A 26,623-nucleotide genomic window follows, 5' to 3' on the forward strand; every position below is an offset into this window, starting at 1 on the left:
CTTTGTTAAAAAATAAATGAATAAAACATTTGTTACCACACTTCAAGTCAAGGCTCACCGGCAAACCTCTCGCGGCACCTACGTTAAAATCACTGTTGTCGGGAAATTCATGTGAGCATCATAAAGTTACTTTTTTACGTTGGAAAACGCCATTGTGACGTCATGTTGATAAAAGTCGCTCGCAGCCCTTGCCCCACCACCCGATATTGTCACGAGCCGCCACTGGAAGTCATTATCACCGAACAAAATTGTTAAGAAGTGCAATGAAATCGGTATGGTCGAAAAAATACCAAAGTATCTTTAATGTGATGGATAACGGGCATTACGTTCTTGTGGAGGCATGAAAGGTTCCTATTTTGACTTCGACATAGTGCATCCTGTTGTGACGTCATAATGAGTGATACTCGATTGCTCGACTCGACTCGAAGCATATTACGTGATTCAGAATCGAATCACTCAGGTACTCGATTTTGCCCAGCCCTACGTCACAACAATGATTTGGACCTACCCTCTACTCACTGACTTGGACTCGGACTTGACTTGGTGGTGGATTGAAAATGACTCGAGTCAAAACTCTAAAAGTGAGATTGACTAGGAATCTTGCGAGTTGGTTACAACCCTGCGATGGAGTATTGACTACGGTATCAATTTGGATGATAAAATACCACTTAAGTATGTGGCGAATGTACTAATAACGGAAAACGCTTCCAATGACACCTGTAAGTACGATCGCAACATATATGGCAATTGCACCAAAATAGGGAAACAGATTATTTAATGAACATATAACGTCCGTCGTCCAGCCTGGTAATTTCTATCAAGCCGCTCATCTTGAAGTTATTCTGGAATTGGCAATTGGATTTTTAAAAACATTTCGAAGTCACCTGTCACCCTGCTTGATCTTATTACTCCAACTTCTATTTTTTCCAAAAACCCCAACAAACCATCTCTATACATCAATATGTTTGTATCCGTAGGCTATTGGCAATTGAAATGAGTTTTCACAGTAGAATATTTCATCTAAGACGGCCGTTCTGTTGATCTGAGTCATGAAGTTTTAGCCGTACTGAAGCACAAACTGCCTCGTGATTCCGCTAATATAAAAAATAAATCACCATTCGGTTATCAACCATTTTGCAAATTGAGAGGCTTCGCGGACCCCCAGTTGAGAACCACTGCCGTAGGAGGAAGCTGCCGAGCCGCCATGATATAAAGTTCCATCCATACCATGCCCTGCTCTATGCTGACATCTATTGGACTCGAAATTCGTCAGTGAGCGAACGATAGACCCAACGTTGCAAACGAGAGAAGTGCGATCAGCTGGTATTCGCCTCTTGTCGGTTACCTTGCAGATGGTGTTATTCAGCTCTAATGCGATTTCATGGCAGGAATGGAATGAGTTGACGCCGTGACCGGTCATCAGTAGTACGGCGATGATTTGAGAAATATTTAAGTTGGAAATAATATCTACTGGTTGACTGAGGCATAAGGACTAAAACCTTCTGTAATCATGGCTTATAAGGAACTGATATCAATACTCCTTATCATCAACTTCAGGGGCTCTTTTGCACCAAATGCCGGTGCTGGAAGAAGGTATGAGTAAAATGCTGTTGTAAAATATTAGATTTGCATATTATATTGCTTGCTGTCTGATTGGAATGTATAGATACTGATCCATCACAGTTATGCACTCCTGTTTCAACATTTAAATGGGAGCCACTTATTTGAATATAGATTCAATGAAAACGTACCTGTGTTGAAAATATATATTGTCTTTCAATTAATAACTGATATTGCAATTTTTTGTCCCCAGTGGTGCAATATTGATTTAGAACTGGCGTTTTATGATTTCTTTTCTATTTATTTATTTATTTAATTTAATAATTACTGGTATTAATCTTCAACAGTGAACAAAACTATGCAGCTGAATTCAGTAAGGTTATGAAGGAGACTGTACTCAACGAATTCATCAAGTTGAATGATTTGGAAAAAGTAAGTATAGTTCCAACTTTATACATATTTCAAGATTCATGCTACTAAATACAGTGCCATTGTTGCTCTACGTCCTATGAAACGTGAAACAAAACTGCTTGGCATATGACGCTAGAAAGTATAATAATTAAACACTGATGTGTGTTTTCCATAGGTTGTGACAGTTTAATTTATGTTTACATGGTCATTCAATGGCAATGGACCTATAAAAATCATCTTAGGCAGCTCTTGAACCTGTGAAGATAAATATGCCTATGAATAACATTGGCATAAGACTGTGCCACTATGTAAGCTTTGATGTAGCCTACCGCTATGTAGAAAATATCTTTCCAACATATCATGCCAATTCACGGGTAGTTGATTTGTAGTCTCTTGATGTGCTATCCCGCCATTCATAGGATGTAATCTGGTCGTTTTCAAAAATGCTTTGAATCATACAATTATTTATACCGGTAGTCAATTTTAGTATCTGCAAATTAATACAAAACTGTTAACTCGAATTAATATTATAACATTGAATTCATCTCTAATTTTAAGCTTACACAATGTCTGAGATAGAGAGAGAAAAATTATCGGGAACATTGACAACAGACAAATTGAATATGTAAACACCAATAATGTGATAATTATTATCAATAATTGTTTCACTTTTTGGACGTCACTTCCCTATTAAAATCTTATCATAAATCTTTTGTCAGTTTGCTAGTTATTTGAAATACGCAAACTTCGATTTGTATGCAATTTGAGCAGAGGTAGCCCTATGTCAAGAAATGGTGCTATTGGAGACGCGCTAACGGGATAATACTGAAGATTGACCAAAATCAATATTCTCGATAGCCATCTGATACCGGCATTGATACATTAGCTGAACATGACAAATCGGCGTAATTTAACCTCAAGAGACCAGTGGAATTAGATGCATTTTAATTAATGCCCTGTTAGATTTGACTGTTGGGTTTTGAAATCAATGAAATTGAGCTAGATTTACTACCATTGAGAAGCTCCCAGCTCAAGTAGCAACAAATAGAAATGCTAAGATGTACTCTAATGTAAGAGCACCCTATTAAATAGCGCTATGTTTGATGTATTTCGCTCACGTTATGATGCAATTGATAGATATTTTGTCTGTAGTAATGCTGTCATTTCTTGAAGTCTTTTTTGCATCATTGTATACATGAGTAATGACTTGGTAATTTTCAAGTTGTTCTGAAAGTATTAAGTCACATCAGTAAGAGTTGGTGAAATTGGCCTCCAACTGTTTTGTTATAGTGCTAACGACTGTAAGAAAGGCTTAGAACAAAGTTCTTTTAACGGTCGATAAACACTTTTAGTAGGAACACTTACTAGGAGGACAATTGAATGATAAGTCTAACATCCCATTGCAGAAAATACATGAGGACTTTTCAGGTTACAACGACACCGTAGAGATGGCATAGTCTATAATCCCCTGAAATCATTGAGGAACTCAAAACTTCTTTCACAAGGGTGCAATTTTACAATGCAGAAAAATCTTAAGATCACTGCTAATATTACAGTGCAAGCTATGCCGGCATTGGAGCTGCGTCTCTAAACCAGCTGTGTTTGTGTATTTAGAAGTACAAAGACCTCACGCTGACAACAATTGAGCGTAACATCTCGGATATTGTGCTTCGCAAAGCTGCTACCTTGTCAGGAATTCTTCGCGACAAAGAAAATATCGTGAAGGTACGACAAGTGGGAATGTCAACTATATTCAGGGGCGTAGACAGGGGGGTAGAATTGTAGAACGTTCTACCCCCTTTCCAGGCTCGATTCTATCCCGAAAATCCCAAGTCAACGCTATTGCTATAACAACATTTCTTCACGATATCGCCTAATTTCAATTTGCTGCGCGCGACGCTGATCGCCGACGCTGATTACATGCCTTTTTCTTGTCGATCTCTCGTCTACGGAAGCGCGTCTATGCAAGCATGAAAGTGGCATTGTTACATTTTTCTCTCGGCGAGGGTAAGCGACCAGCTTAATCTCTTTATTCAGAATGCAGTCGTCGAGCAATAATAACGTTTGTTGCGTCGTTCACGCGTTGGTTTTCTAATCAACAGTTTATTGTAAACTCTTCATGATCGCAAAAAGCTTCCCTGATCTGATCTGATTCGTGCTTTGCCGAACTCAAGCCTGTTCCCCAAATCAGCGTGAAGACACAATACATTCGATTCGCATTCTATTTTTGAATCCATTGTTATGCATTGTCTTGACCTCAATGACCATGTATACGTCATTCCACCGGGACACATTCAGCCTTCAATAGCCGCGCCGACACTTGCTTACGATTCCCTCACTTTGCGAATAAGTCATTATTCACACGCCGGTACAATTAGTATATGCGCCATGTTCGAAATGAATGGAATTAAAACGCCGAGCAGACGTTACTCTTACACGCGAATTGAATCATGTCAAAATTCATGAAGATATAACAGATTCTGCGCTGTATAGATTGTTCGTCATGAAATGTTGTTCTTGTATTGTTTCAAGGTCGATTACTTATTTGAATGCAAATGAGATCTCCTGCACTGTCACAGGATGAGCGCGTGCGCATCGTAACATGATCCCCGTGCAAGTTGTTGATTGCTAACTCGCTTTCAGTAATTAGATCCGCCAATTAGTTACGCTTTGAAAAGCGTAGACAGAAGTCGCTATCGCTGAAGGTATGACGCATAGAGGCTCATTATGCCCCCTTTATTCAGTTCTACCCCCTTTTTATCTCGGCTGGCTACGCCCCTGACTATATTCATAACATTATTCTTCACAGGGATTTACGAGTAGCCTTTACACTTATTTACGTTAAAAAATTCTTCAAACTTCAATTAATGTCAAGTCATGTTTTAATTATGATTACTAAATGATTCATTTTGAGTTTGGCAATGACTACACTTGTACAATCCACATATAGGCTACTCCCTTTTTTCTGTAGTTTTGGTCTATTCGCCATACTATCGTTCAGTTTGAATATGCTTTCTTAAGATTTGATGCCACATCTACATACACGTAGTAATTATCATATAAGTCGCAAGTTGATTATATTTGCACGTAGTAATTGATACTATTTCTCATCATCACCTTGTAGTTATAAAAACCTGATAGGTCTAAATCGTATGCGTATTTCTGATACGCATTGTCTGCAGGAAGCATAACCAATGAGCCAGAATTGTTTCGAGAATAACTTTTTGTTGCTAGGAAGATTTTTTGTGACTTTAATATGGGCTATCAGTAACCAAGATCAATGAAATACGTTTGCTCTTCACAGAGAATAGCAGAAGAAGCTCAAAGGTTACACGGAGTCCTATCCCCAGAGGATTTGAGCGTGCTGGTAAGCTGCGAAATTCCGATGTTATAAGTAGCCTAGATATTTGATTGTGTAAATTATCTTACAAGCTAAGGTACAATGGAATTAGTACGAAAATAATCAAAAGTTTAGGTAGCAAAATTTTAGCTCTCATAGTGACCAAAATATAGGTTTATTATGATCTAGTGTTGTGACCTCTACAATAAAGTCCCTGCATGGAATATACCGACAATCTATGGCTGTCACGGGATAACTTCTTAGACCAACGTTTCAGTTGTAAGTAGAACATTACACTGGCAGTAGAACATTACCCTGGCAGTAGCCCGGCAGTACTGAAGTTTCAATACTATTTCCTTCTAGTTTACAGTGAAAGTTTGAATAACCCTTCAACTCTATCGCTCTGTAATTCTATTTTTCTCATATATGCTTTTATGGTAGTCACAGCTGTGTATCCATTTACAGAATTAAAGTCTTTTGAAAAGAAAATATAGTGCAAAAGACATTCATTGCCAACTTCAAAGTTTGTGGCGTGTGTCATTGTTAGCTGAGTAGTTTATTTAGACATTTATTTTGAGTGTATTGTAGTTTTCTAGGAATTCGTGTTCAATTTCGCTGTAACACTCCCGCGTGAGCTATTGTGTGCTGTTTTCGTGCGTGAATTTCGAGTACAATTTATGACATTCGTAGGTCATTCTAGTTGAACATTTGAGTGCGACTAGATTTTACATCCCGGATTCCCGGTATGCCAACGTTTGTGTGACTTGTAAGTTGTAAGCTTACAACAGTTTTGACCTGATCAAATACTCCATCTAGTCGTAGTATCACATTCATTACAGATTTGGATGTGTCGTTTGACTTTGTCTCACTGTATTGCTTTCGTTCTCCCTATATTTGGTACTGGTAATCTTTGGGGAACTGTTAAGTAGATCAACTCTTGATATGATATACTTTCATTTCACTCACTCGATCGACTTTGTTTTCGAGAAATACTACTGGATATATATATATATTGCACGACGGTCAACGAGCAATAAACTTCCAGATGTTCAATAGGGGTGTTCAAAAATTTCTTTTTTTTTCCAGATGCAAGGGATCCACTGATTAAATTGCTTAAAAAAACGCTGCACACCATATTTGGCTCGATTCCAACCAGGAAAAGCCGACGCAGAGCCAATTGAAATTTTTGAATTCATTATAAAAATGAAGAAATAAATTTTCAAATTTCACTGTCAACCCCACGAAATCATTTAATTGCCTAATAGAACGATCCATACTAATTTTTGGTCAATTCCAACCAGTAGAAGCGAAGTGATTGCAGTTGAAAGTTTTAAATTTGCAAAAATTCCTTCGACGGTGGGAAATCCCAGAATTATTAATGAAAGACTCAAATAACTTCGCTTCTACGGGTTGTGTCAAATTTGTTTTGCATCGTTTTCGTAGACAACTCAGCGATTTCATGATATTTACAGTTAAATTTGAAAATACTATTTAATTTTATTTATAATAAATTAATAAATTTTAATAGGCTATGCCTCGGCTTCTACTGGTAGGAATTGAGCCAAATTTGTTGTGTTGTGTTGTGTTTTAGGCAACCTAACAATTTGATCAGCGAATCTCCTGGATCGGAAAAAAACGTTATTTTTGAACAGCCCTAATGTTCAATAACCGCCGAGGTATCCAAAGCAACTGCTATTGCTACTCGTGAATATGAATGGCGTAAATTCTTGGCACTAAATACGGTACTTATTGGTTTCAATGTCGGGCCAACACCACTTCACACTGCAAGCAGTTCTAAACCTTTTTCAACCTGACGGACCTTTACAAAAATTTACCATATTACACATCTAATACATTACTGCAGAATAGGCTCACTGGTTCACTCAATTAACCTAAACCTATACATCAACAGTCGTGTTCAAAGGCATTGATTTTCACACGAGATAAAAATTACCATTAATATTTACTGCAAAGCAGTGGGAATCTTGCTGTATGAGTTCCGTATGTTTCTTGATGTGCAGCAAACCCTTGAGACATGCTCAGTGAACGCATGGGATCCTGTCTATCGCATTTAGGAACCAATATCTTGGTTGGTTCAGTGTCCGGCTAAAACCGTTTCACTCGATTTTGAAGACTGACTTCCTTCTTCAATATTTTCAGGCCAAGAAAGTATCGTTTCATCACCCGAATCCGCCAGTAAACGGCACCCAGCCAGAGTGGGACCCTTCCATCACGCCGTACCACAATTCGAGATGCAATTGCGAAGAGGAACTGGGAGGGGGAATCGTGCCTTCACAATGCTTGCAATATCAAACAGACTACATCACCAACACTCATTTTGGAACGGAAAGAGTCTCGTTTATGAATACTTCCGTTCATTTACCGATCGACGTGTATGAAGGAGGTATCAGTTTATAGTGTCTTTTTATGTCAATCTAAAATATACATGGCCTCTCTTTGCTCTAATCAAATCTGGTAAACTAAAAATTGTATTCCTATTATGCTTATGACGCGTTCTTGAAATAGCCAACTACCTTATGTGATTATTTTGATCAGCCAACACGTAAATAATTCATTGATCTATTCTATCTATCCACTATTTGATACAGACTTCGTGACCCCTTTTGTGAATCATAGCGTTCACCATGTTGAAAGGCGACCATGTTATTTAAGCGACCATTATATTGTTACTCTATAGGCACACCTATCATCGAATTGCTTTAGCTATTCATATGTAACGTTGCTTGGCCTGTTGTATTACCCTCGGGAAATGAAGGCATGATTTGAAATTAATTTAAACCATTCCTTTGGGGAGCCTTACGGTCTCTGTGAAGTTTGGTCTCATCAGACATTTACTAAGAGACGTGTGAGTTCTGCAATCTACTGTAACTATATTTACATGCCGGAAGCAATATTTTTCCTTGCGGAAATGGTCTTTTTTGGTCTTTTTGTTTGTAATGAAACGAAAGTATGGAAAACAAGCGAAAAAAGTATGTCACGTTGTGATAGGTTTTGAAATTGGTAATAAAATATGTAGTTGTCACTGAAATTCACCCATTTAATATTGAATCGGTGTTGTGTCAGACGCCTTTGTCAGACCACAATTGGCTGAAGTGGGTACTCCAGTAGAAATTTCTAATCTATTACAAGTAGAAATAGCGATATTCAAGATATGTCAAAATTAATTGAAGAGGAAGTAGAAAATGAAGGTATGAAAGTAGTCTATAGGTCCTTTAAATAAGTAGGATTGATTAAGGGTTGGAAAAGTTTTAGCACTAAATTGGAGGGGGCACTTTTCAAATTGCCCCTTGCATCCTCTCGATTAACGTAGAACGACCAATGACGCTATAAATGGGCCCGATTGTTGTGATAAGTTATGTCATAAAAAAGACATCAGGAAACTACTTTCTACTTGAATCCAAGGTGTAAAAGTAAGTACTTTGTTACGTAACCGCTCGAGTATGGAGTACAGGTAGGCAAAACTTACTTGAGTACTCCAAAATAGCAGCATCGTGTTACTGACCTCCTCTGGGTGAGACGTGTTATAGACTACATTGAAATTATCATACAGGTGAACTGGTTCTAAAGGACATACTTCTGAGCGACGGTATCGGTGGTGTGATGAAGCAGGAAGTTTGCGCCAGCAGCGAGTTCTCGCATTTGACAAAGTGGGTTTACTTTACCACCGAGACCGGCGTGATGAGATTTTATCCGGATCGAGTCTGGACCAGGAACTGTGACGATGTAAACAACGTCTACGACAGCAGAACGGCGCCATGGTATATTAACGTGAGTGAACTGGATTTTGGCGGAAGTATGCATCGGTAGTATTGGTCATTGCACCAATCTAGCTTGAGCAGTCTTTAGGTGTGTTCTGAGCGATTGTGGACTTGCCAAATCCCAACAGGCGATATTTGTGATTTGGTTCCCTTTTTCGGGTTCAGACGTTCAGGTTCAACGTCTAAAACTCTAAATTTAGGACACTACTTGGGAAAAAAGAAAAAAATCTTGCATAAATGCAACAGTCATGTTTGTGTCTCCTCTATATATAATAGCTGGCATTGCTCGTAATCCTGCGAGGATTAGCCTATATAATAATGCTATAGGGTCTGGCTGCAATGATTCGAATTGAATACTGATTTTAATGATTCGAGGTGGGTGGTGAAAGTCAATTTTTCTGAGTGCTGAATTTATGCACTTCTCCCGACTAATAACTATTTCTTCAAAAATAATTATCATCTTGTCCTCACACGGCATCATCCAAAACATGTGTCGAAGTGCTACACATATTCGTAAAACCGATATCTCTCCGAAAGGGTTGCCCGGCATATGAGCATGAGCATGCGACGCACTCGAAAACGACAGTTCAGCATGCGTCACTTCAGCATGGCAATTTATAACCCAAAAACTTACCCTAACCCAAAACATAGCCCTGAAATTAACCCTTATATATATCTTAACCCCAAGCCTAACCATAACCCAACCATAAATCTAACGCTAACCTACCCCTAACCCGTAATTTAACCCACATGCTCGTGTGTCACATCCCCAATTGTCTCATGCCGAAGTGTCGCATGCTGGTATGTCCATGGACCCTCCGAAAGTCCCGGCCAGCCTGTGGCATTGTCCCAATGTGTTTTGCCATTTTATGGTAGAAACTCAATAATTATTTATGATGTCGATATCAGCAGCTGAAATCAACCCGGAAGGACTGCGGGCACGTTTTACTAATGCCGCGAATGAAATTGTCCTCATCTTTTTAGAGCATGTCGTCTCCGAAAGACGTGATCCTGTTAATCGACAGCAGCGGCAGCGTGAAAGGACCCACGTATACCGCTTTACGATGGGCCGTCGTCGAGTTCTTGAAAACCTTAACGCCGAACGACTTCATGAACGTCATCTTTTTCAATAACAAAGTCACCACTGTAAATTCTTGCAAAGGATTGTTCCCGGCAACGCCGAGGAATAAGCAGGTAATTCGATAAGCAATGCTTTTTGGAAGAGAATAGTCGTGGGTCTGGCTTTGGCCGGTTGGGAAATATCTGTTTTGCGACGCTTCAATCCAGCGGTTCCCAAACTGGGGTCAGTACATATGGTTGAGAGTGTCCACAATGAGGATATACTGAGTATGTGAACCTGATACAGAAACCGACAGGATGTGGTCTGCGACATAAGACTTTCGCTATCCAAAACCAAACCTAGCATTGATGGAGTAACTGCCATTAATCACTCACCGTGTTGCACAGTTTTTGCCTTTTCTTACATGGATGTGGTTTTTCATTTTTGGCATTCTTTGATTGAACAGAAATATCAATATAACTGCAAAGGGTCTGCTAAGCAAAATTTTTAGAAAAATTTAAGAACTGCTGCTATAACCAGTGCCACATCTTTTCGGTGTCATTTTCAATAATAAAAGGCTTGTTCCTATCTGCAAATACTAGTGGTGTAACTTGAAAAGTTAACAAGCCATCACAATTAACAAGCATCTAACCCTCGCCATCAAGTCTCATGTGTCGAATTCAAAACCAAATAATGCATCAGCATTCAAATGCAATCAATCCATGGCCCAAAAGCTGCTCGAATCCAACGTATGCTGCCAGTTTTTGGGAAGACAGGATCTCTAATTTAGCAAAGGGTTGCATATTTTTGTGTTTATCTGATTAATTAATCATCAGTCAACAACTTTTGTTGTCATCTATGTCAGCTAGAAGAATTCGTATTATTCGTTTGTCCCTCATTAGTTTGTTACATTGTGGGCTGTACTGTACATGCATAATTTTACCAATCACGACATTATAATTGAGGATACCGATTTTCGTTGACGAGGTTTCTACGTATCATGTATCCGGCTCAAAATCTGGGTTATAACGAAATAGGAATGAATTATTCATTCATTCAATCGAATGTGTAGACTGATAAACAGTAGCGCTGCCAAATGGTCACACGTTCGTAACGCTGTGCAAATGTGCTGGAGTGTGTGAGGTGTCATATTTTTCTTGTCATTTGATTACAGCTGTCAAATCTTCCAGAAGGTATTAATTGCTCTGATTTTAAGGACTTAACGGACCATGAAAAGATAAGCGCCGATTAAGAAACCTGTCATTGCGCAATTAGGCGTACTAAATGACTCAACTTGCTTTATATTATCCCAACTGACTCTAGCAAAACAATTTTACGAATTACAGTTACATATTTGCTACCATCGGAACCATCTTTAGCCATATCCCCATGGGTGGCCACCAGACATTCTTGGAATTGTGGTATTTTTGAAGTGGTGACGAGTAATGGTTTCCGATACGGATAATTAGCAACTTGTTTCCCTGCAGGACCTATACCACTTCATCAAGCTTTATTGCAGTCTGAAATGATGATACAATGGTAGAAAGGACGACGTTGTATAATAAATAGAGCCCCGTTCCAAGTACTAAGCTCTGAGGGTAGTGTGGCTTTATCCTCGCTGGAAGATATCGATAAGCCTCAGATGTTACACGCCCCATTTACAGTAGGATTTAGTTTTAAGTCCTTCACTGTTTGAGTTGGTAAGTCTCTGTACGTAAGGGAATTGATGCCGGGCACGTTCAGTTTCAATAGTTTCTCTCAATTTTTTTACTATTTACCAACCTAGTGTACACCGTGCAGTGATATTATTTTATTGCTACACATCTGCATGACAACACTAACTACAATGATGAAACCCAAGTAACAATGTCCAATTACCATATTTAATGTTCTGGGGATAATTGATTGTGCATGCGGTGATATGGACCTAATGTGGCTCCCTGAAAACAGCATACTATTGATCCTGTTATTTTTGTGTAAAGTTTAACAGGAAAATTATCATTTTACCTTGCTGAACTGTCGGTACAAACTGTACTAAGCTATTTACGTCAGATCAATATCTGATGTATTATTTCAATCACAAGACATTTGGATTTGGGTCAATGCCCGGTGAAAATTGAACTGTCCTCTTATCTGAACACTACTTGGTTTGAATATCATTCGCTGTTCTGAAAATTAACCGATTACGCTGAAGTGATTTGAAATTATTCATGGCTGTTTTCATTGCACAACACAAAGTGTTGTTACAGGTGTGAAAAACAAAGTAGTAGAGTGCTCGTAGAAGTGACGGAGATGGTGCAATTTTCAAGCTTTCTAATCCATTACCATTCACTGACCTACCTATTCACTAATTTCAACTTGACAAAATATAAAGTCAACAGAATGTTCAAGTATCTTTGCTCTGAAACTGCGGAAATAGAAACGTAACCCTCGCTGAATGACTTAACAGATAGTGCTTCGTCTGTTGGACGCCGCGGAATTTCGCTACGAGACCATCTACGAGCCGGCGTTCCAAGAAGCGTTTTCGTCTCTGCACACCGCCTTCAGTCACGAAGGCAGATTCTCTGCCCGATGCAATCCGAGCGCGGTGTTATTCACTGACGGGGATTCCACCTATCCTTACGAAGCAGTGGAGCAATGGAATGCGGAAAAAGAGGTCAGCGTACACTTCGTGTTGTTTTGAGTTTATTGCAAGTGTCCGTCTATAACGCGTGTGCACTGGTGTAGCCAAGGGAGGAGAATTAGTGGCTCATTTTTATGATCTCAATTATGAAACGCAAGATGTTGTACACTTGTCGATTAATTAAAGAAGTGATGCATCGCATTTTACATTGATTTAGAAATTTGTAATGTATTTTTCTGTGTCGTGTTTTAATAGATAGTCCATGATGTACTTTGGTTCTAGTGTACGTCACAATGCTACAAGTTTCGTACAAAACTGTAGGATTTGACAGCTAAGAAGACATTTCGTTGAATTTTGGCGATATTATGCAGCGACATTTAGAAGTATAATAGAGACCAGCCAACAGTAACGAGTTGCAATTCCTTCATATAAAACCGAACAGTCAATATCAAGCACCTTTTTAAAAGGGCTTTGCCCTGTAGAAACTACAATAGAACCACATGCCGTAAACACGTGTCAATCAAAAAGGCAGCAACAACTTTCTCAGTGAATTCAAGTTTTCAAAACTTGCTTATGAGCTGCATACATTCGTCTTGGTTAAATTTTGGGTTAATGTTGAGGTTTAGTGGATGGTGTCAAATTTTATCGATCCCCAGGCTAAAAAGGGTTAAGAACCACGGTGTTAGGGTTTCTTAATAAAACTAATGCATATTGGCGCACTCGCGGTAGCGCTCAACTGGTAGCAAAAACATTCCAAAACAGACCCGTATTTCTGTTTTACAGTTTCGAGCTTTCTCATTCGCGGTCGGCGAGACGTTCTATTCGAAAGGCGACACGAAAAAAATCGCCTGCGAAAACCGTGGCTACTTTGACCTGATCCCGTTTTTCGAAGCGCGACAACGCGTCTGGAAGTATCTGAAGAAATTGAGTCAGCCGCTATACGAAAACAGGCAGTGAGTGTGTTTTTGCTGGAACGCTCGATTGAACCTGAACGACAGTACTCTCTTGAACAGAGGTGATCACTGATCAGTAACAAAGTTCTATTTTTACGGAGTGTCCAATCAAGTTTTTGCGTGCTGGCACTGGTTACAGTTTGGGATTACTTTGACTTATACTTGAACAATTGCTTACGTAACACCACTTACTCTCTTTGGATTTTTTAACGCAAGAAGTAGTTTTAGAATAGGTTTCATCGCATTTATGTGTGCAATAGCCCCTGAATCTCTAACTGAATATTTTTCGAAGATCATCAAGTAGAATTAAAAGACAGTTAGATCTCTACTCAATTACAAAGAGAAAGAGCGATTGAGGAGGCAGGTCAAAAGAATTTCAAGTAGAAGCAGAAATTAGAGGACGATTATGTAATTTCAAGAAGTAGATTTGCTTTAGTGGTTGCACGCTGTTAGCTGGTAAGCAGGTGTGGCTCCACTGGCTCCTTTCGCAAATGTAAGATGTATCTTTGCGACTATCTCCAATGACTATGGCGAGTTTTTGCAACTTATTTTGACAGCTTCCGGAAGCTTCCTAGATACTCAGAATCTATGTACTATGATGTTTTAAGCTGTTTGCAGGAATTTATAGTGCGAATTTTTTAAACTTCTATTTTACATGCAAATTTCTACTGCAAATCTTGTGAAATATAGCGCAAAATGTACAGGTGTGAGTTAAAAAACATGCTATGAATACTTTCTAGTATGGTTCTATTCTCTTTGATTTGCATAACAAAAAGCTATATGACGGACTAGCTGCATTTCAATGTTCACATGACGCAATGGCTTGCACTGGGTCACCTTTTTCAGGTCATTGATTTTGTTAAAATCGCCAACACTGAGTTTTTCTGCAATGTCTTGGGTAAATTTTGCTGACCTAGGGAGATTTGGGTGTGGTATTTGACTTTTTTATGGGAAGGGGAAGGTTGGGTTATCGCTATGCTGTTTGAGTCTTTGGGGAAAATAATTTCCGAATTGCGTTATTTTTTTGCTGTGTACGGGAAATAAATGTAATTTTCGACGGTCTCGCCAGACCGTCCGTGAAATGGGAAAGTAACTAATTTGACACATCTGCTGTCAGGTAGGATTCAATTCAAACCTGAAAAACATAAAAGTGTATACAGGGCCTGGATCGATTTAATAGCGATGATAGAAACCGAACAAGCATACACCCTCCGAATCTTAAACTGTTAGGTCCTACTACAGAATCTTTCGAGTATCTCATACCCTATTAATTGAAAAAAATTACAAATGCAACTTTGTACTGTGGCAACTTTTGTCAAAATTAAGTGTAACTCTCTCGCGAATTTAGTGAAACAAGAAGTTGCCATACGGTAATGATGCACGGTTGAAGTGGAAGTGGAAAACCCCTTTAGTAAGGAGTCCATGTAGGCAAAGTCTACTTTAGTAGGCTACTCAGGAAAGGTATAGCAACTGCATCACTGACGACCTCTGCGTATGCCGGGTTACTACTTTATGTATGGGGTTATGTTTTCTGCTATCAAATATCTTGAATTATCCTCGCAGCCAAGAACCGTCATGGACATTGCCGTACCAGGACAGATTCGGTATTGGAGAGGTCCTGTCTGTCTCGATGCCTGTGTATTTTGGCAATCAAAGCAGTAATACTACTGCTGAAAATATGTCACGTGTGACTGCTGTTGTAGGCACCGACCTATCACTGGAAGAGCTCAAGAAGATAATATATGATATCGACGTAAGTGGGCGAAAGTGGTAATGTGATTTTCTCATTAACTGCCAAAGTTGCTCACTGATAAGGCTAGATGAAATCTTCTGGAATTTCATATTGGAATTTGCGGTTTGTGTTGGATTGGACTCTTGAATGTATTTAAAACTGTGATAACGCTTTGGAACTTTGAAAAATTTGACCACATTGACTTAGATTTGGACATAATACTAACCTATTTAAAGCATTATACAGTTAATATGTCCGATTTGAAGGATATTTGACTCTGGATTCAACATTCGTGTATCAATAGTGTGGGTTCTATACCATTCACTTGTCCTTTATATATTTGACAGGAGATGAGTGTACGTTGTACTTCAGTTATTTTGCTATTTAACGTATGATCTGATTTGTTGTTATGAAGTATTCAAGAGTATCTGGCCGGTAACTAAATGACCAAGCGGTTTCATTGACACTCAGAATTGGATTAGACATGGACATATTCCAAGTTAATGCTGCAGCAGTTACACGTTACGGTACTTCTAGTGCTATTTTCTGTATATGCAGTACATGTAAAGCTAGGAATGGCGGGAAGGGAAAATTGTAATTCATAGTAACGTAAAAAAGTAGTGAGGGGTCATTATAGGGTTCCTTATGCAATTAATTTGTACTAAAATTTACGACACGGTCAAATACTACCTTTGCAAAGTAACGAACCTTGTAAAAATAGGTCTGTTGTGATTCTATTGTATATGATGTTTTATTACACAGTTATTTGCCCAAAACTTTGTTATATATCGCTTTACATAGAATATGAAACCTACATCCTACATTAATAGTACACAGTTTTGCTAAAATTTTTCCCTTTACGTTTTTCCAATCATTGCAGATGAACAAAGACTATCACTCGTTCGTAATCGACAACAACGGATTCGCAGTCATCCACCCGGGCCTAAACGAGGTATAATTCTTGTCACCTGGACTTGATATATCTTAACACGGTCCCTTGGGTATATTCGAGGTCCTGTGTGCGTAACTTGTGTGTGCTTTAATGCTGGTGGCATCAATAAATCATGAGACGGACCCGAGAGGCATGTTTCTGATTTGATTCCATATTAAATACAATATCCTGTTCCTGGGGAAGATCTATGAAATCGATGTATTTTCCAGGCTAGAGGTGATGATGTGTTGGCGGTTGACCTACTCGAATTGGAAGGCGAAAAATTGATGAAAGTAATATGCGTGTACATATTTGCTTATTTCTTACTTGTTGAAAAGAGAAATGTACTGCTATGTCTAGGTTCGAGAGCAAATGATAAAAGCTTCCGGGGCCATCGGCGAAATGATGATTTCGAAAAACGTTTTCAGCGATAACAAATATTTGGATTACTTGGATTACACATATGTGTACGCGCCGGTCAACAATGTGTTCAGGTAAATATTATCCTCAAAATGGGTTTTTTGCAGTATTCAGCCGTAGTGTTACTGCTGGATATGCCTTATGCAGCTCTAACGCCCCAATAATCATCATTACTGGACATTTTATAACTACTTCAACTAGAAATACGTTAGTAATTTACTCGAGTAACTTCGAGAGTCGCCACTGGCTTTTGTTAGTTGATCACCGGTGAAAATGTTGAAAATTGCAAGATTCACTTTCTCACCCAACCCGGAATCTCTAATAGCGCCTCAATTTTCATAATTATATAAATCTGTTGAACGATCTGATTTGAAACTTTGGAAGAACGCTTGGTGAAGCATTTTGAAACGCTTGAATTAATTTCAGTTAAAATATATTATTGTTGTCGTTCGAAATAAACTATTATCCTGTGCCCAACATCACTATTCCTCACTGGCTGATACGGCTACAGCAATTGTAATAACATTCCATGGAGGAAGAATTAGCTGATTGAATGGGCATGTCGCCTTCATGTGCAATGGCTCAGACACTGCCAAGACCGAGACGTGTAGAAAATGACTTGGGTCTCCTCCACAACATCAAGCTCTACAATGAAATAGTCTACGTCTAGTAAACCCCAACTATTTAGTTGCTGAAAAGTGCTGTCAGGTATCGTGCGCAGCTCATAGTTCAAAATAGAATGAAAATGATGATCGTGATATTTTTTGTTGTATTTGTATTTTGTTACCGGGGTGATAAAATATTAGTTCTTTTGTGGTACCTATGCCCGTCGCCCGTGTTAGAAAACGCAGTGTTGTACTCGCGTAAAAATGTTGTTGTTAAACTGTGTGGCCTAGTTTATCTCAATATTGAATTCATGCTGCCTGCGGCCTGTACGAAATTTTAGAAGTGGCCCGCGACCCGTTCTGAGTTGGTTTCCCCTGGTCTAGATGGTATGGCAATTCTGCTTAAAAAGTAATTGAAAATCTCTACAAACACCACTTTGCACTTCACAAAATGTAAAATGAAGTATTCTGACTTTGAAAACTGTTTTATAAGTGAAAGTAGACAGGACCATTTTAATACTCTAATACTCCAGAAACGGATAGATGACTGTCTTGCTCAATTTAAAAATATTTACCCGGCCTGCTTTCAGAATTGGCGTTGGGATTCCGTCGTCGAAGTCACGTTACATAGACACTGTTCAGTTGGCGCGAAACAATTATTCTTCAGTGACGTTGAGCCTCCTCACTAATACCAACGACCGTGGCTCTGTATCGGAAGCCTATCTGTACTCGTCTCCTTGCGAAACCAGGTAAACTGATGCAGACTGTCTTGGCTACGAGTATGCTTCATGCCGTAGTATAATCTGAGTTGGGCGTATGTGTGTAGTTTAAGCGGCTTGGTTTTATGTTTTTTCTGTTTCTTTGTGATAACGCTTATAATTTCTGTACTCCTTTATTTGAAAATGAATGCTGTTTTTTGATCGGAAAATTAATAAAGGTTTTCAATGATTATACTACACCTCCGTTTTGACTTTGACATCAATTTTTTTCGCTGTAGTGTAACGTATGTGAAATTTGCTCTCGCAATCTGATGGTTTGGAGTGATCAACAGTGTGCATATTTCTATATTGCATAATATGGCAGCATTGAGCATTAACCTGTAGTCCACCAGAAAAATTTAGGGCACCGCTGATTTCGTAGGCTCGCTAATGTATATTAACCGTAAGTTTTCATATCAGAACTTCAACAAGCCACAATCCCTGTACCGTGAATAAGACATCCGCCGTGCCGTGTCAAGACAACTGCTTCGCCGATGGAGTGCCGTTGAGCGATTTTGACGATTCGAAATGTGAGCAACTTTTTTTCTGCTTCAGTCAAATTTGTTTGGCAGTGATTTCTTTGCAGTGTCAACCGGTAATGTAAAATATCAGCAGGCCTACATCATTTACGATATGCACCATGATATTTGTCACTTACACATATGCATCAACAACATACTCCTTGAATTCAGATCTTTGAATTACGTTCAAATCTGATTCAAGACTTTTTATTATCGTGGATACAGCGTGCCTATTGCATGAAATTTACACTTCATATTGCTGAAACCTGTTCCGCTGTGAGCTTTTCAACTGAATATCAAAGGTGGCAGTTCCGCAAGTACGAAATTCCTAACAAGAAAAATCCTGAATGCATTCTGTTGCGATTGCGCCTTCACATAACTGTTAAATAGGGCTGTTCAAAAATAACCTTTTTTCCTGAATCTTGCTGGCTACATGATTAAATCGTTAGGTTGCCTTGAAAAACGACGCACACCAAATTTGAATTCATTCCAACCAATATTCACGGATTTCGTACAGTTTGAAAATTTTGAATTTGCCCAAAAATGCAAAAAAAAATTTTTCAAAATTTTCTGCCAACCCGATGAAATTGTTGCGCTTTCTTGAAAAACGATGCAAAACAAATTTGACTCAATTCCAAGCTGTAGAAGTGGAGTTATTTCAGTTTTTCTTTGATAATTCTGGGATATTCCTTGATCGGTGGATCATCCCAGAATTATTATCGAAAAACTTGAATAACTCCGCTTCTACAGCTTGGAATTGAGTCAAATTTGTTTTGCATTGTTTTTGAAGACAGCCCAACAATTTCATGGGGTTGGAAGGAAAATTTGAAAAAAAAAATTCTTGCATATTTTGGCAAATTCGAAATTTCAAACTGTACGAAACCCGCGAATATTGGTTGGAATAAATTGAAATTTGGCATGCGTCGTTTTTTAAGGCAACCTCACGATTTAATCACGTAGCCAGCAAGATTCAGGAAAAAAGGTTATTTTTGAACAGCCCTTGTTCAAATACCACCTGTAATTCAACAGAAGTATTTGCATAGAAACAATCATCATGCAAGAAGGATCAGTGAAATCTGATTTGAGCCTATGTATGACGCATTCCATCACGGTTTGTTTTGGTTTAAGAACTGGCCAGAGGTTCTCAAAGAAGTCAGCATTGATGCTCAAGTAAAAGTATCTCTACATGATGACGAGTAAAGGTAGCTATCTCCAAGACGTCAAAACTATTTCAAGTGGAAATGGAAAATGAAGGTTACTGACCACCGCAGAAATTTGCCACAGCAATATGCTCTCTTCCTAGTCGAAGAGTAATCCAAGACCCGGTCCAGGCCTAGTCTGTCGGCAGGTCGTCTGTAACCAAGCACAAGTTTGATATTGATCATTAATCTTTTCAGGCGACAAAACAAGCGTCCCTTACAACAACTTGCTGTGTCACGGCTTTCTAAGCGACGACTTCTCAATGAACAAATGGGAAGCGGCTGGCACCGTCAAAAACGGCGCGCTGGCGTTGTTTTTCGCCGTCGACAGCCCGTCGTTTGTGCGGATTCTCTATCGAAACTTCACGAAGCAGACTGGAACGAGTTTGTCGAGAAGCGATGAGCTTATCAAGAAGGTTTGTTGAATTGTGCTTCAGGGGTTCAGCGTTTCAGAACTTGGTCCAGTAATTTATTCAATATGTCACATGTATTCTGTTGAAAACAATTCTGAGCTTTTCTTATCTCTTCAAAGCAGGACGCCAGGACTTATTTCAGGGTTACATAAGCAAAAGTAGTCAGTAATGAAGTACTTCTACCTTTCCGGAATACTCAAGTAGATTTTTAATGAGTGCATTGAAAAGGTAGAAGTTATTCACTGGCTACCCCGGATATCAAGTCACAGACCACGGATGCTTGTAAAACGTTTTTGTTTCATTTGACAGGATATCAAAGAAATACTAAGGGACCCGAGAAATAGCACCTATTTTCGAAGGGCCACCCATAAGCCACAGTGGTTGATGTTCTCCGCTCACACCACCGACGCCATCGAGGAAAGCAAGGATGTCAATTCCTCAACCGCGTATGCAAACCTGAACGCAGGCGGAGCGTATATCGTCGCTACAAAAGTCGTGAGGGTTCTGCAAAGCGATAACAACCTGCATCCCGCTGTCAGCGGCGTTGTGCTCAGTCCGGAAGCGTTTACGAGGAACATGGTCTCGCTAGATTGGAAAGTAAGGTTTTGAATGTATTGAATGTTCGATGTGTGTGTTATAGATATATTTTCACACTTGGGGGAAGAATTTACTACGTTATACACTGGTTCAAAGTACTTCTCACCGGCTTTGCAAATCGTATTTGTTGAGATAACGAAATCCGAAGCGACCAACAAGATACTAAAGCAAATTTATGTCTCTGAGCATGTATTTCATAAATATTTGTACCAATAATATTTATATTCTCCCAATAACAGCCTGCTAACCGAGGCGGTCAAAGTAGTCACCTTGCTGCTCAGGTTGAAGTAGATGTAAGTCCGTAAATTTATTGTCAGATGCCAAGTAGAAGTACAATAGCAATTTCCAAGGCATGATAGACTACTTCAAGTGAAAATAAAAGGTATGAAAAGTACCCGGGAAAATAGTTTCAGAAATTGGATTTATTCCAGGGTTCATGGATTTTTAGCGGTCAATGTTGATTTTGAAATTGCAAGATGCGTCTTCGGGACTAACATGAAATTACTAGTGACACTACAAATATGACCAATCATCTAATATGTATAACCAACAAGATAGCGTAATAGTGAAGCGTCCGGGTTCTTGATCGGTAGGTAGTTCAATCCCCGGCCGGGTCGGATCAAAGACCTGATTAGTAAAACTGGTGTCCATGACTTTCCCACTTGGCGCTCAGCATTACCGGGATAACATGGAGGGGTGTTGCTAGACTCAGAAAGCGTTTCAAGGCTATATGTGCACCTTTCTTGTCCAGCGGCATATGCACATCGTGCACTCATGGTATGAATATGCACAGAGCAGTGTGTACTGATACTGATACTGTCTATCATGAGCCGGTGTATATGCCGCAAAAAAAATCATCAAGGACAAAAATGCATAATGTCATTTCCTTTCCTACATCTAGTTAACATGATACAGGGGCTTATTTACTCATTGTTTACGTCTCTTCTAATCATGAAGGTGATTAAAACTAACCCCAATTACCTGAATAATTGAAGTGTTGTTTAAATACATAACCACTAGTAAGTAGTGCAAGCAGCCAAATTCTACTTAACCACTCCAAATAAGTTGAACAGCTTTGTTACTGAAAACCTGAGAGTGTTAACTGCTGTCATGTACAATTCTACAGTGCAATGATACCAACAATTGCAACAAAGATGACTGGGGACTATTATGCGGTGATGCTGAGGTACTTCTATCAATGCTCAGTGTTTAAAACTAATATTTATCTGTCTACTTGCTTTCTCAGAGTGTAGAATGTCTGATATTAGACGACGGAGGCTATCTGATTTCTTCCAACCAGGAAAGACATAATAAATCGGTAAACTACCTTTGAATGTGTTAGCTAGTGTGTTTGCAGTCGAGCATCCCAAACGTATCGTGTGTTCCTAGCTGGGTCAGTTCATTGGTAAGCTTGAAGGCAAGCTTTTGGAAGAAATGTTGGACATAAAGTTGTACGAGACGTTTCACTCGTACGATTATCAAGCTTATTGCGAGCGGACCGTTCAGGATAAATCGAGCGGAATGCGAATGTCACGCGCGCCCTCTATCAGCGACATCTTGTCAGTAGGTATGTTATATTACGGCTGTGCTCTCTCTACACCCTTCCTGCTCTCCAACAAAGGAATGTAGCATATGAATCTAAGCGCCACTGTGATTGTAGCTATGTGGGAAGAACGACACAATGTTTGCAGGCGCGCTTAAAACAGCATGTCCCTACATATATTAGAACATGCGCACCGCGCTTGGGGAAAAGCTCGCCCTTGACTCAACCTCTGAAGCTGGATTGAGAACAGATAAAGGCCATGATCTCTTCCATTATCAAAAATTTGTTGGATAATTCTGTTTCTGTGAAAAGTTATCGGTAAGACAGATTTCGCATCGTCTCGAGACGGCATTTACACTTTCATGTCTGTGCCTTGGAGTCGACTTTTATCAAATACGCCAACCTAGCCTGTACCAGCAAAAAAGTTCATGTACCATCTAAAAATAGTACATCGAGCTTAAGCTGCATTTTCGCCTGATTAGTCGGAATTTCGTGCCGTGTGATACGATTGTTGATGTACAATGTTCTTCCCAATTATTTACTAGTTGCTGACACCTGACGAGTGTCAGCCGAAAATATTCAAGTTCATTTCAATATGCGTTCACTTTCAATTCAATAATAATTCAATAGGGTCTTCCTCCGAAATAAAATAAAAAGCAAAATGTAACAATTACATATTCTATGAGATTTCATATTTAGTTTATCAATTCAAAACACTAGAAGATTGCGACAAATTGGAAAGATAGGATTGGGTTACAAACCTTAGAAATGCACTCGCATTGAATTTTATTTTGGATACAAAACTGAATCCAGCTGTAAATATCAGCCTATGTATAATACACTAACGATAACCGCGCCATTCACCGGCTACCTCGCCCACAGGCTGGTGGCTTACGTCGTCCGCCCGGATATTCCTACACTCGTTGTTTCAAAACTCATTCGTGGCACTGTGGTCCTTGCTCACTGTCGGGCATTCGCGGATACTGCAGTCTGAAGCAGCGGCCACACACCACGAGACGGACATGTGCGTCGTGAAGCAACCGGTGCTGGCCTTTGGACCGAACGGTCAAAACGGCAATGGCATACTGGGAGAGTACAAGTGTTCGGAATCTTGTGATAGGTTGGGATTACTTGTTTTTGCCTGTGACATTTCCAGAGGTGGTCGGTAAAGAAGTGTTTCTACTTTTTCTGAAGACTCACGTGGGCTGAAGTATCAGTAAAATGTATTTTTCTAAAATCAATTCGTTTGTAGTGTCTTCGGTCGTTCTGCTTTGTCGCGAAAATGTATCTTGCAATTTGATAGTAGCCCACCCTACCTCCGATTTATTACTTAAAGTATGCAGCACCGAGGGATGGTCAGTGACAAAGTATTTCTACTTTTTCTGAATACTCAAGTGGTCACTTCTACTTGACTGTTCAAAACTAGGCCTAGGCTAGAATACTTGCTCTTTCACTTACCAGGAAATCATTACTTCTACTTGTAGTTCCGCTTTACTTCCAATGATGAATACTTTGACGTCCTCTGACGGCACCTCCTACCGAGCCTGCTTTTTAAAACTAACTGTCTAACTACCTTTCACCAGGGGCAGGCAACATACGGCCCACATGATTATGTGACCCGCGGCCACAGTCGCAATTCCCCACTACTTGCTTATTATGTCATATTATAGTGACTAAGTTTTTCTTTCGTTCTTTGTGTTCTGTGTTTGAGCGTTGCTGAATGAATCCAAGTTTGCCAACGTGAGAAAGATGGCCATGAACATACTTATTGTGTTCGGGTGCGAGCAAACATTTTCGACCATAAACATTAACAAGACAAAGCTGTGTTCCAATCGAACTGATGTTCACATGCAGTCTTTGATACGGGTTTCCACATACGTCATGCAGCAGAGCTCAAAGAACTTGTTGGCAGCTTTGATCGACCACAGATGTCTCATTATCTTCAACAGCTATTGAAGCACATTATGTTAATCAATTCATTGAATACTGTTTATGGTCTCTACGCTTTAAACTGAAGTTTACATTAAATAGGATATATTCCTTGTACTGTATAGGTGAATAAATCCACGATTGATGTATCGATTCAGGAATCTGCCAAGTACTTAATTTTCCCATGTCACCCCCACAGACTGGAGACCTTGCCTGCCCCTGTTTAACACCATTGATTTTCTACTTGCCTACTTCGCTAGATAGTTATGGGATTACTTAAACTTCTACTTCACTGGTACTTTTGACAATCTCTGTGCAGTTCATCATCACTATACCAATTACAGGGAGTTCAATGCGATTTGGATCACCGAAACTAATCTTATGATGATAATAATGCAACTGGATAAAGATACGGCTTGTTACGACGCCTGCCGGTCTTCAGCGCAGTATCCTTTATCTTCAACCGATGTTACTCTCGATCTGATGTGTGCCAATGGCACGGCTCGGTAAGCATTGGTTATCAAGTCTTGGCGTACTTTAAAGCGTAGACAGTGCGCTCAGAGCACATTGGGTCGATGCTATGCTAAGAACCTGAATGATTCGGCGAGGAATTGAGTATTACGCTGTGAGTAGAGGATTCAAATACTGCTCATTATGACACCGTAGCAGTATAGATGACTTGGAAAGTTCTAATATGTAAATTTCATAAGGCTGCAAATAATATGATGCAAGTTACACTTCATTGGAGATAATTTGGTACTTTTCGACCAATTAGGTATCGCTCAATCGCTATATCACTAAAATGTATGCAGTCTTCTGCTATATGCTTATGGTCTGACACCAGAGGGTTCCTTGTGTACGCTGCTTCATGTGTTTCCTCGGTTTTTCAAGTCGCGCCTGGTCTGCCATTCGGTACACATGATAGCATCAGACTCTCTAACATATGGGTTAAAGCTATAGGGTTAGGGGAGGCTGCGTTTAGATTTAAATTGGGGTTGGGTTTGGGTAAGGGCTAATTGTGGTGTTTGGCATGAGGATAGGGTTAGTATCGTGGTTATAAAGTCGCATGCTTTTCTGTCGTTTTGCATTCTGCCGCGTGCTCAAATGCCACGAAAACATGAGTTAGTTGCGGAAGAGCATCCAATAATCTGGTACTTTTGATTATACAAAATCATTCTTGTTCAATCCAGGTATCGGGAGACGCCGGGAGCTTGTTACGATTCTCGCAATCTCGATGAAGTAAGTACGCAGATGAATCTAAATATTACCGCAAATCTTTTCTTCAACAGTGACAGTATGCACCACTAATCCTACGCTATTACAGGCCTTGGACAGTCCTTGCAGCCGGTCCTTCTCACTGCGTCCATCGTGTTACGCAGTTCTAGCTCTACTCGCCGTTGTTAATTTTTGCCATCGGATTTTATGATGATACTGTGACTGCGTCGCTGGACGAGAGGTGTCGTAATAATCATCAAGTGTACTGTTTCTTTATTTGCTTTTCTAAATTACAATTCAGATTTTGTAGAGTATGCTACCATACCGGGCGACGGCATTACCGTGCGATCATATACCTTGCCATCTGCTATTTATCCCTCCCATAATGAGCCCGGGGGACTTTGCTTGTTGCACTTTTCGGTACCTTTTCTTTATATTCGACTGTCTTCGCTCCGATACGTTTTTAGTTTTACCTACGGGCAGCGGCGCACTGATATTGCTACACGATGAAATGATTGCAGATTTTACTCTTTTTTTATCATGTTTTTGCTGTCTGTTGCTTTTTGAACGATTGTTCCTGCCGGGGAATGTGAGTTTCTGTTGCTGTTAACAAGCAATTGCCAACTGTGCTGATTTTTAAAGTAATTTTTAACCGATCGATTGCACACATCCTAAAATGAATACTAGGTTACGACGGCGATAAAGTCTAAGAAGGGTAGCAAAATACTTTGCACTGTAATCAACTTTTGGCACAATCTACGCCAGCTGAATTCGGATTGAAGCCGAGGCTGTATCTCAATCGGCATATGACAGTGGTTAACTGGTCAATTGTCCGAACACGCGGTAACTCTCTAGCAATATGTAAACACTTGATTTTATGCGAACTTGCATGGTATTTGAGCCTGTGTGGCTGTGGTACAACTGGCCAGGAGGTTATTAGCATGCGACGGCGATACTTCTACCTCAGTACCAATGGTGACTACCTTACTTACCTCTGCATGTGTGGTAGGGTTACAGTTTGGTTTGCAACCTAG

The 26,623-nt window shown here is 39.6% G+C and overlaps 1 protein-coding gene and 1 long non-coding RNA gene across 3 annotated transcripts in view; one reads left to right on the forward strand and one right to left on the reverse strand.

Moving 5' to 3' along the window:
- The window catches only part of LOC145454493 (uncharacterized), a 426,394-nt gene that overhangs the window by 190,292 nt on the left and 209,479 nt on the right, over positions 1-26,623 (reverse strand). The gene's annotated exons all lie outside the window — the stretch shown is intronic.
- On the forward strand, positions 1,344-26,116 carry LOC145454452 (voltage-dependent calcium channel subunit alpha-2/delta-1-like). 2 transcript variants are annotated; one of them, XM_080332446.1, is made up of 25 exons: positions 1,344-1,593; positions 1,908-1,992; positions 3,586-3,696; positions 5,276-5,338; positions 7,472-7,715; positions 8,883-9,100; positions 10,075-10,284; positions 12,600-12,806; positions 13,557-13,726; positions 15,290-15,479; positions 16,339-16,410; positions 16,620-16,682; positions 16,750-16,883; positions 18,005-18,163; positions 18,593-18,702; positions 20,091-20,308; positions 20,615-20,902; positions 22,029-22,088; positions 22,149-22,220; positions 22,292-22,469; positions 23,328-23,565; positions 24,719-24,880; positions 25,565-25,613; positions 25,699-25,830; positions 25,891-26,116. In XM_080332446.1, exons 1-24 carry the CDS (start codon positions 1,511-1,513, stop codon positions 25,798-25,800), a joined length of 3,486 nt encoding a protein of 1,161 aa, XP_080188572.1. In that variant the 5' UTR covers positions 1,344-1,510; the 3' UTR covers positions 25,801-25,830; positions 25,891-26,116. The 2 variants fall into 2 exon arrangements, with proteins under 2 accessions (XP_080188572.1, XP_080188571.1); XM_080332445.1 differs by having other exon boundaries at positions 25,699-26,116.

The sequence above is a fragment of the Botryllus schlosseri genome, chromosome 13 (genome assembly GCF_051294905.1).
Source record: "Botryllus schlosseri isolate E-star chromosome 13, Bs_hap1, whole genome shotgun sequence".
Lineage (NCBI taxonomy): Eukaryota > Metazoa > Chordata > Ascidiacea > Stolidobranchia > Styelidae > Botryllus > Botryllus schlosseri.

Bases quoted from the DNA above. Each gene is read 5' to 3' on its own strand.
- LOC145454452 (XM_080332445.1), top strand. From the start codon at position 1,511: ATGGCTTATAAGGAACTGATATCAATACTCCTTATCATCAACTTCAGG. The intron at 16,411-16,619 runs GTATAATTCTTG...TGTATTTTCCAG, and splicing joins TCCACCCGGGCCTAAACGAG to GCTAGAGGTGATGATGTGTT. The intron at 22,221-22,291 runs GTAAACTACCTT...GTGTGTTCCTAG, and splicing joins AGGAAAGACATAATAAATCG to CTGGGTCAGTTCATTGGTAA.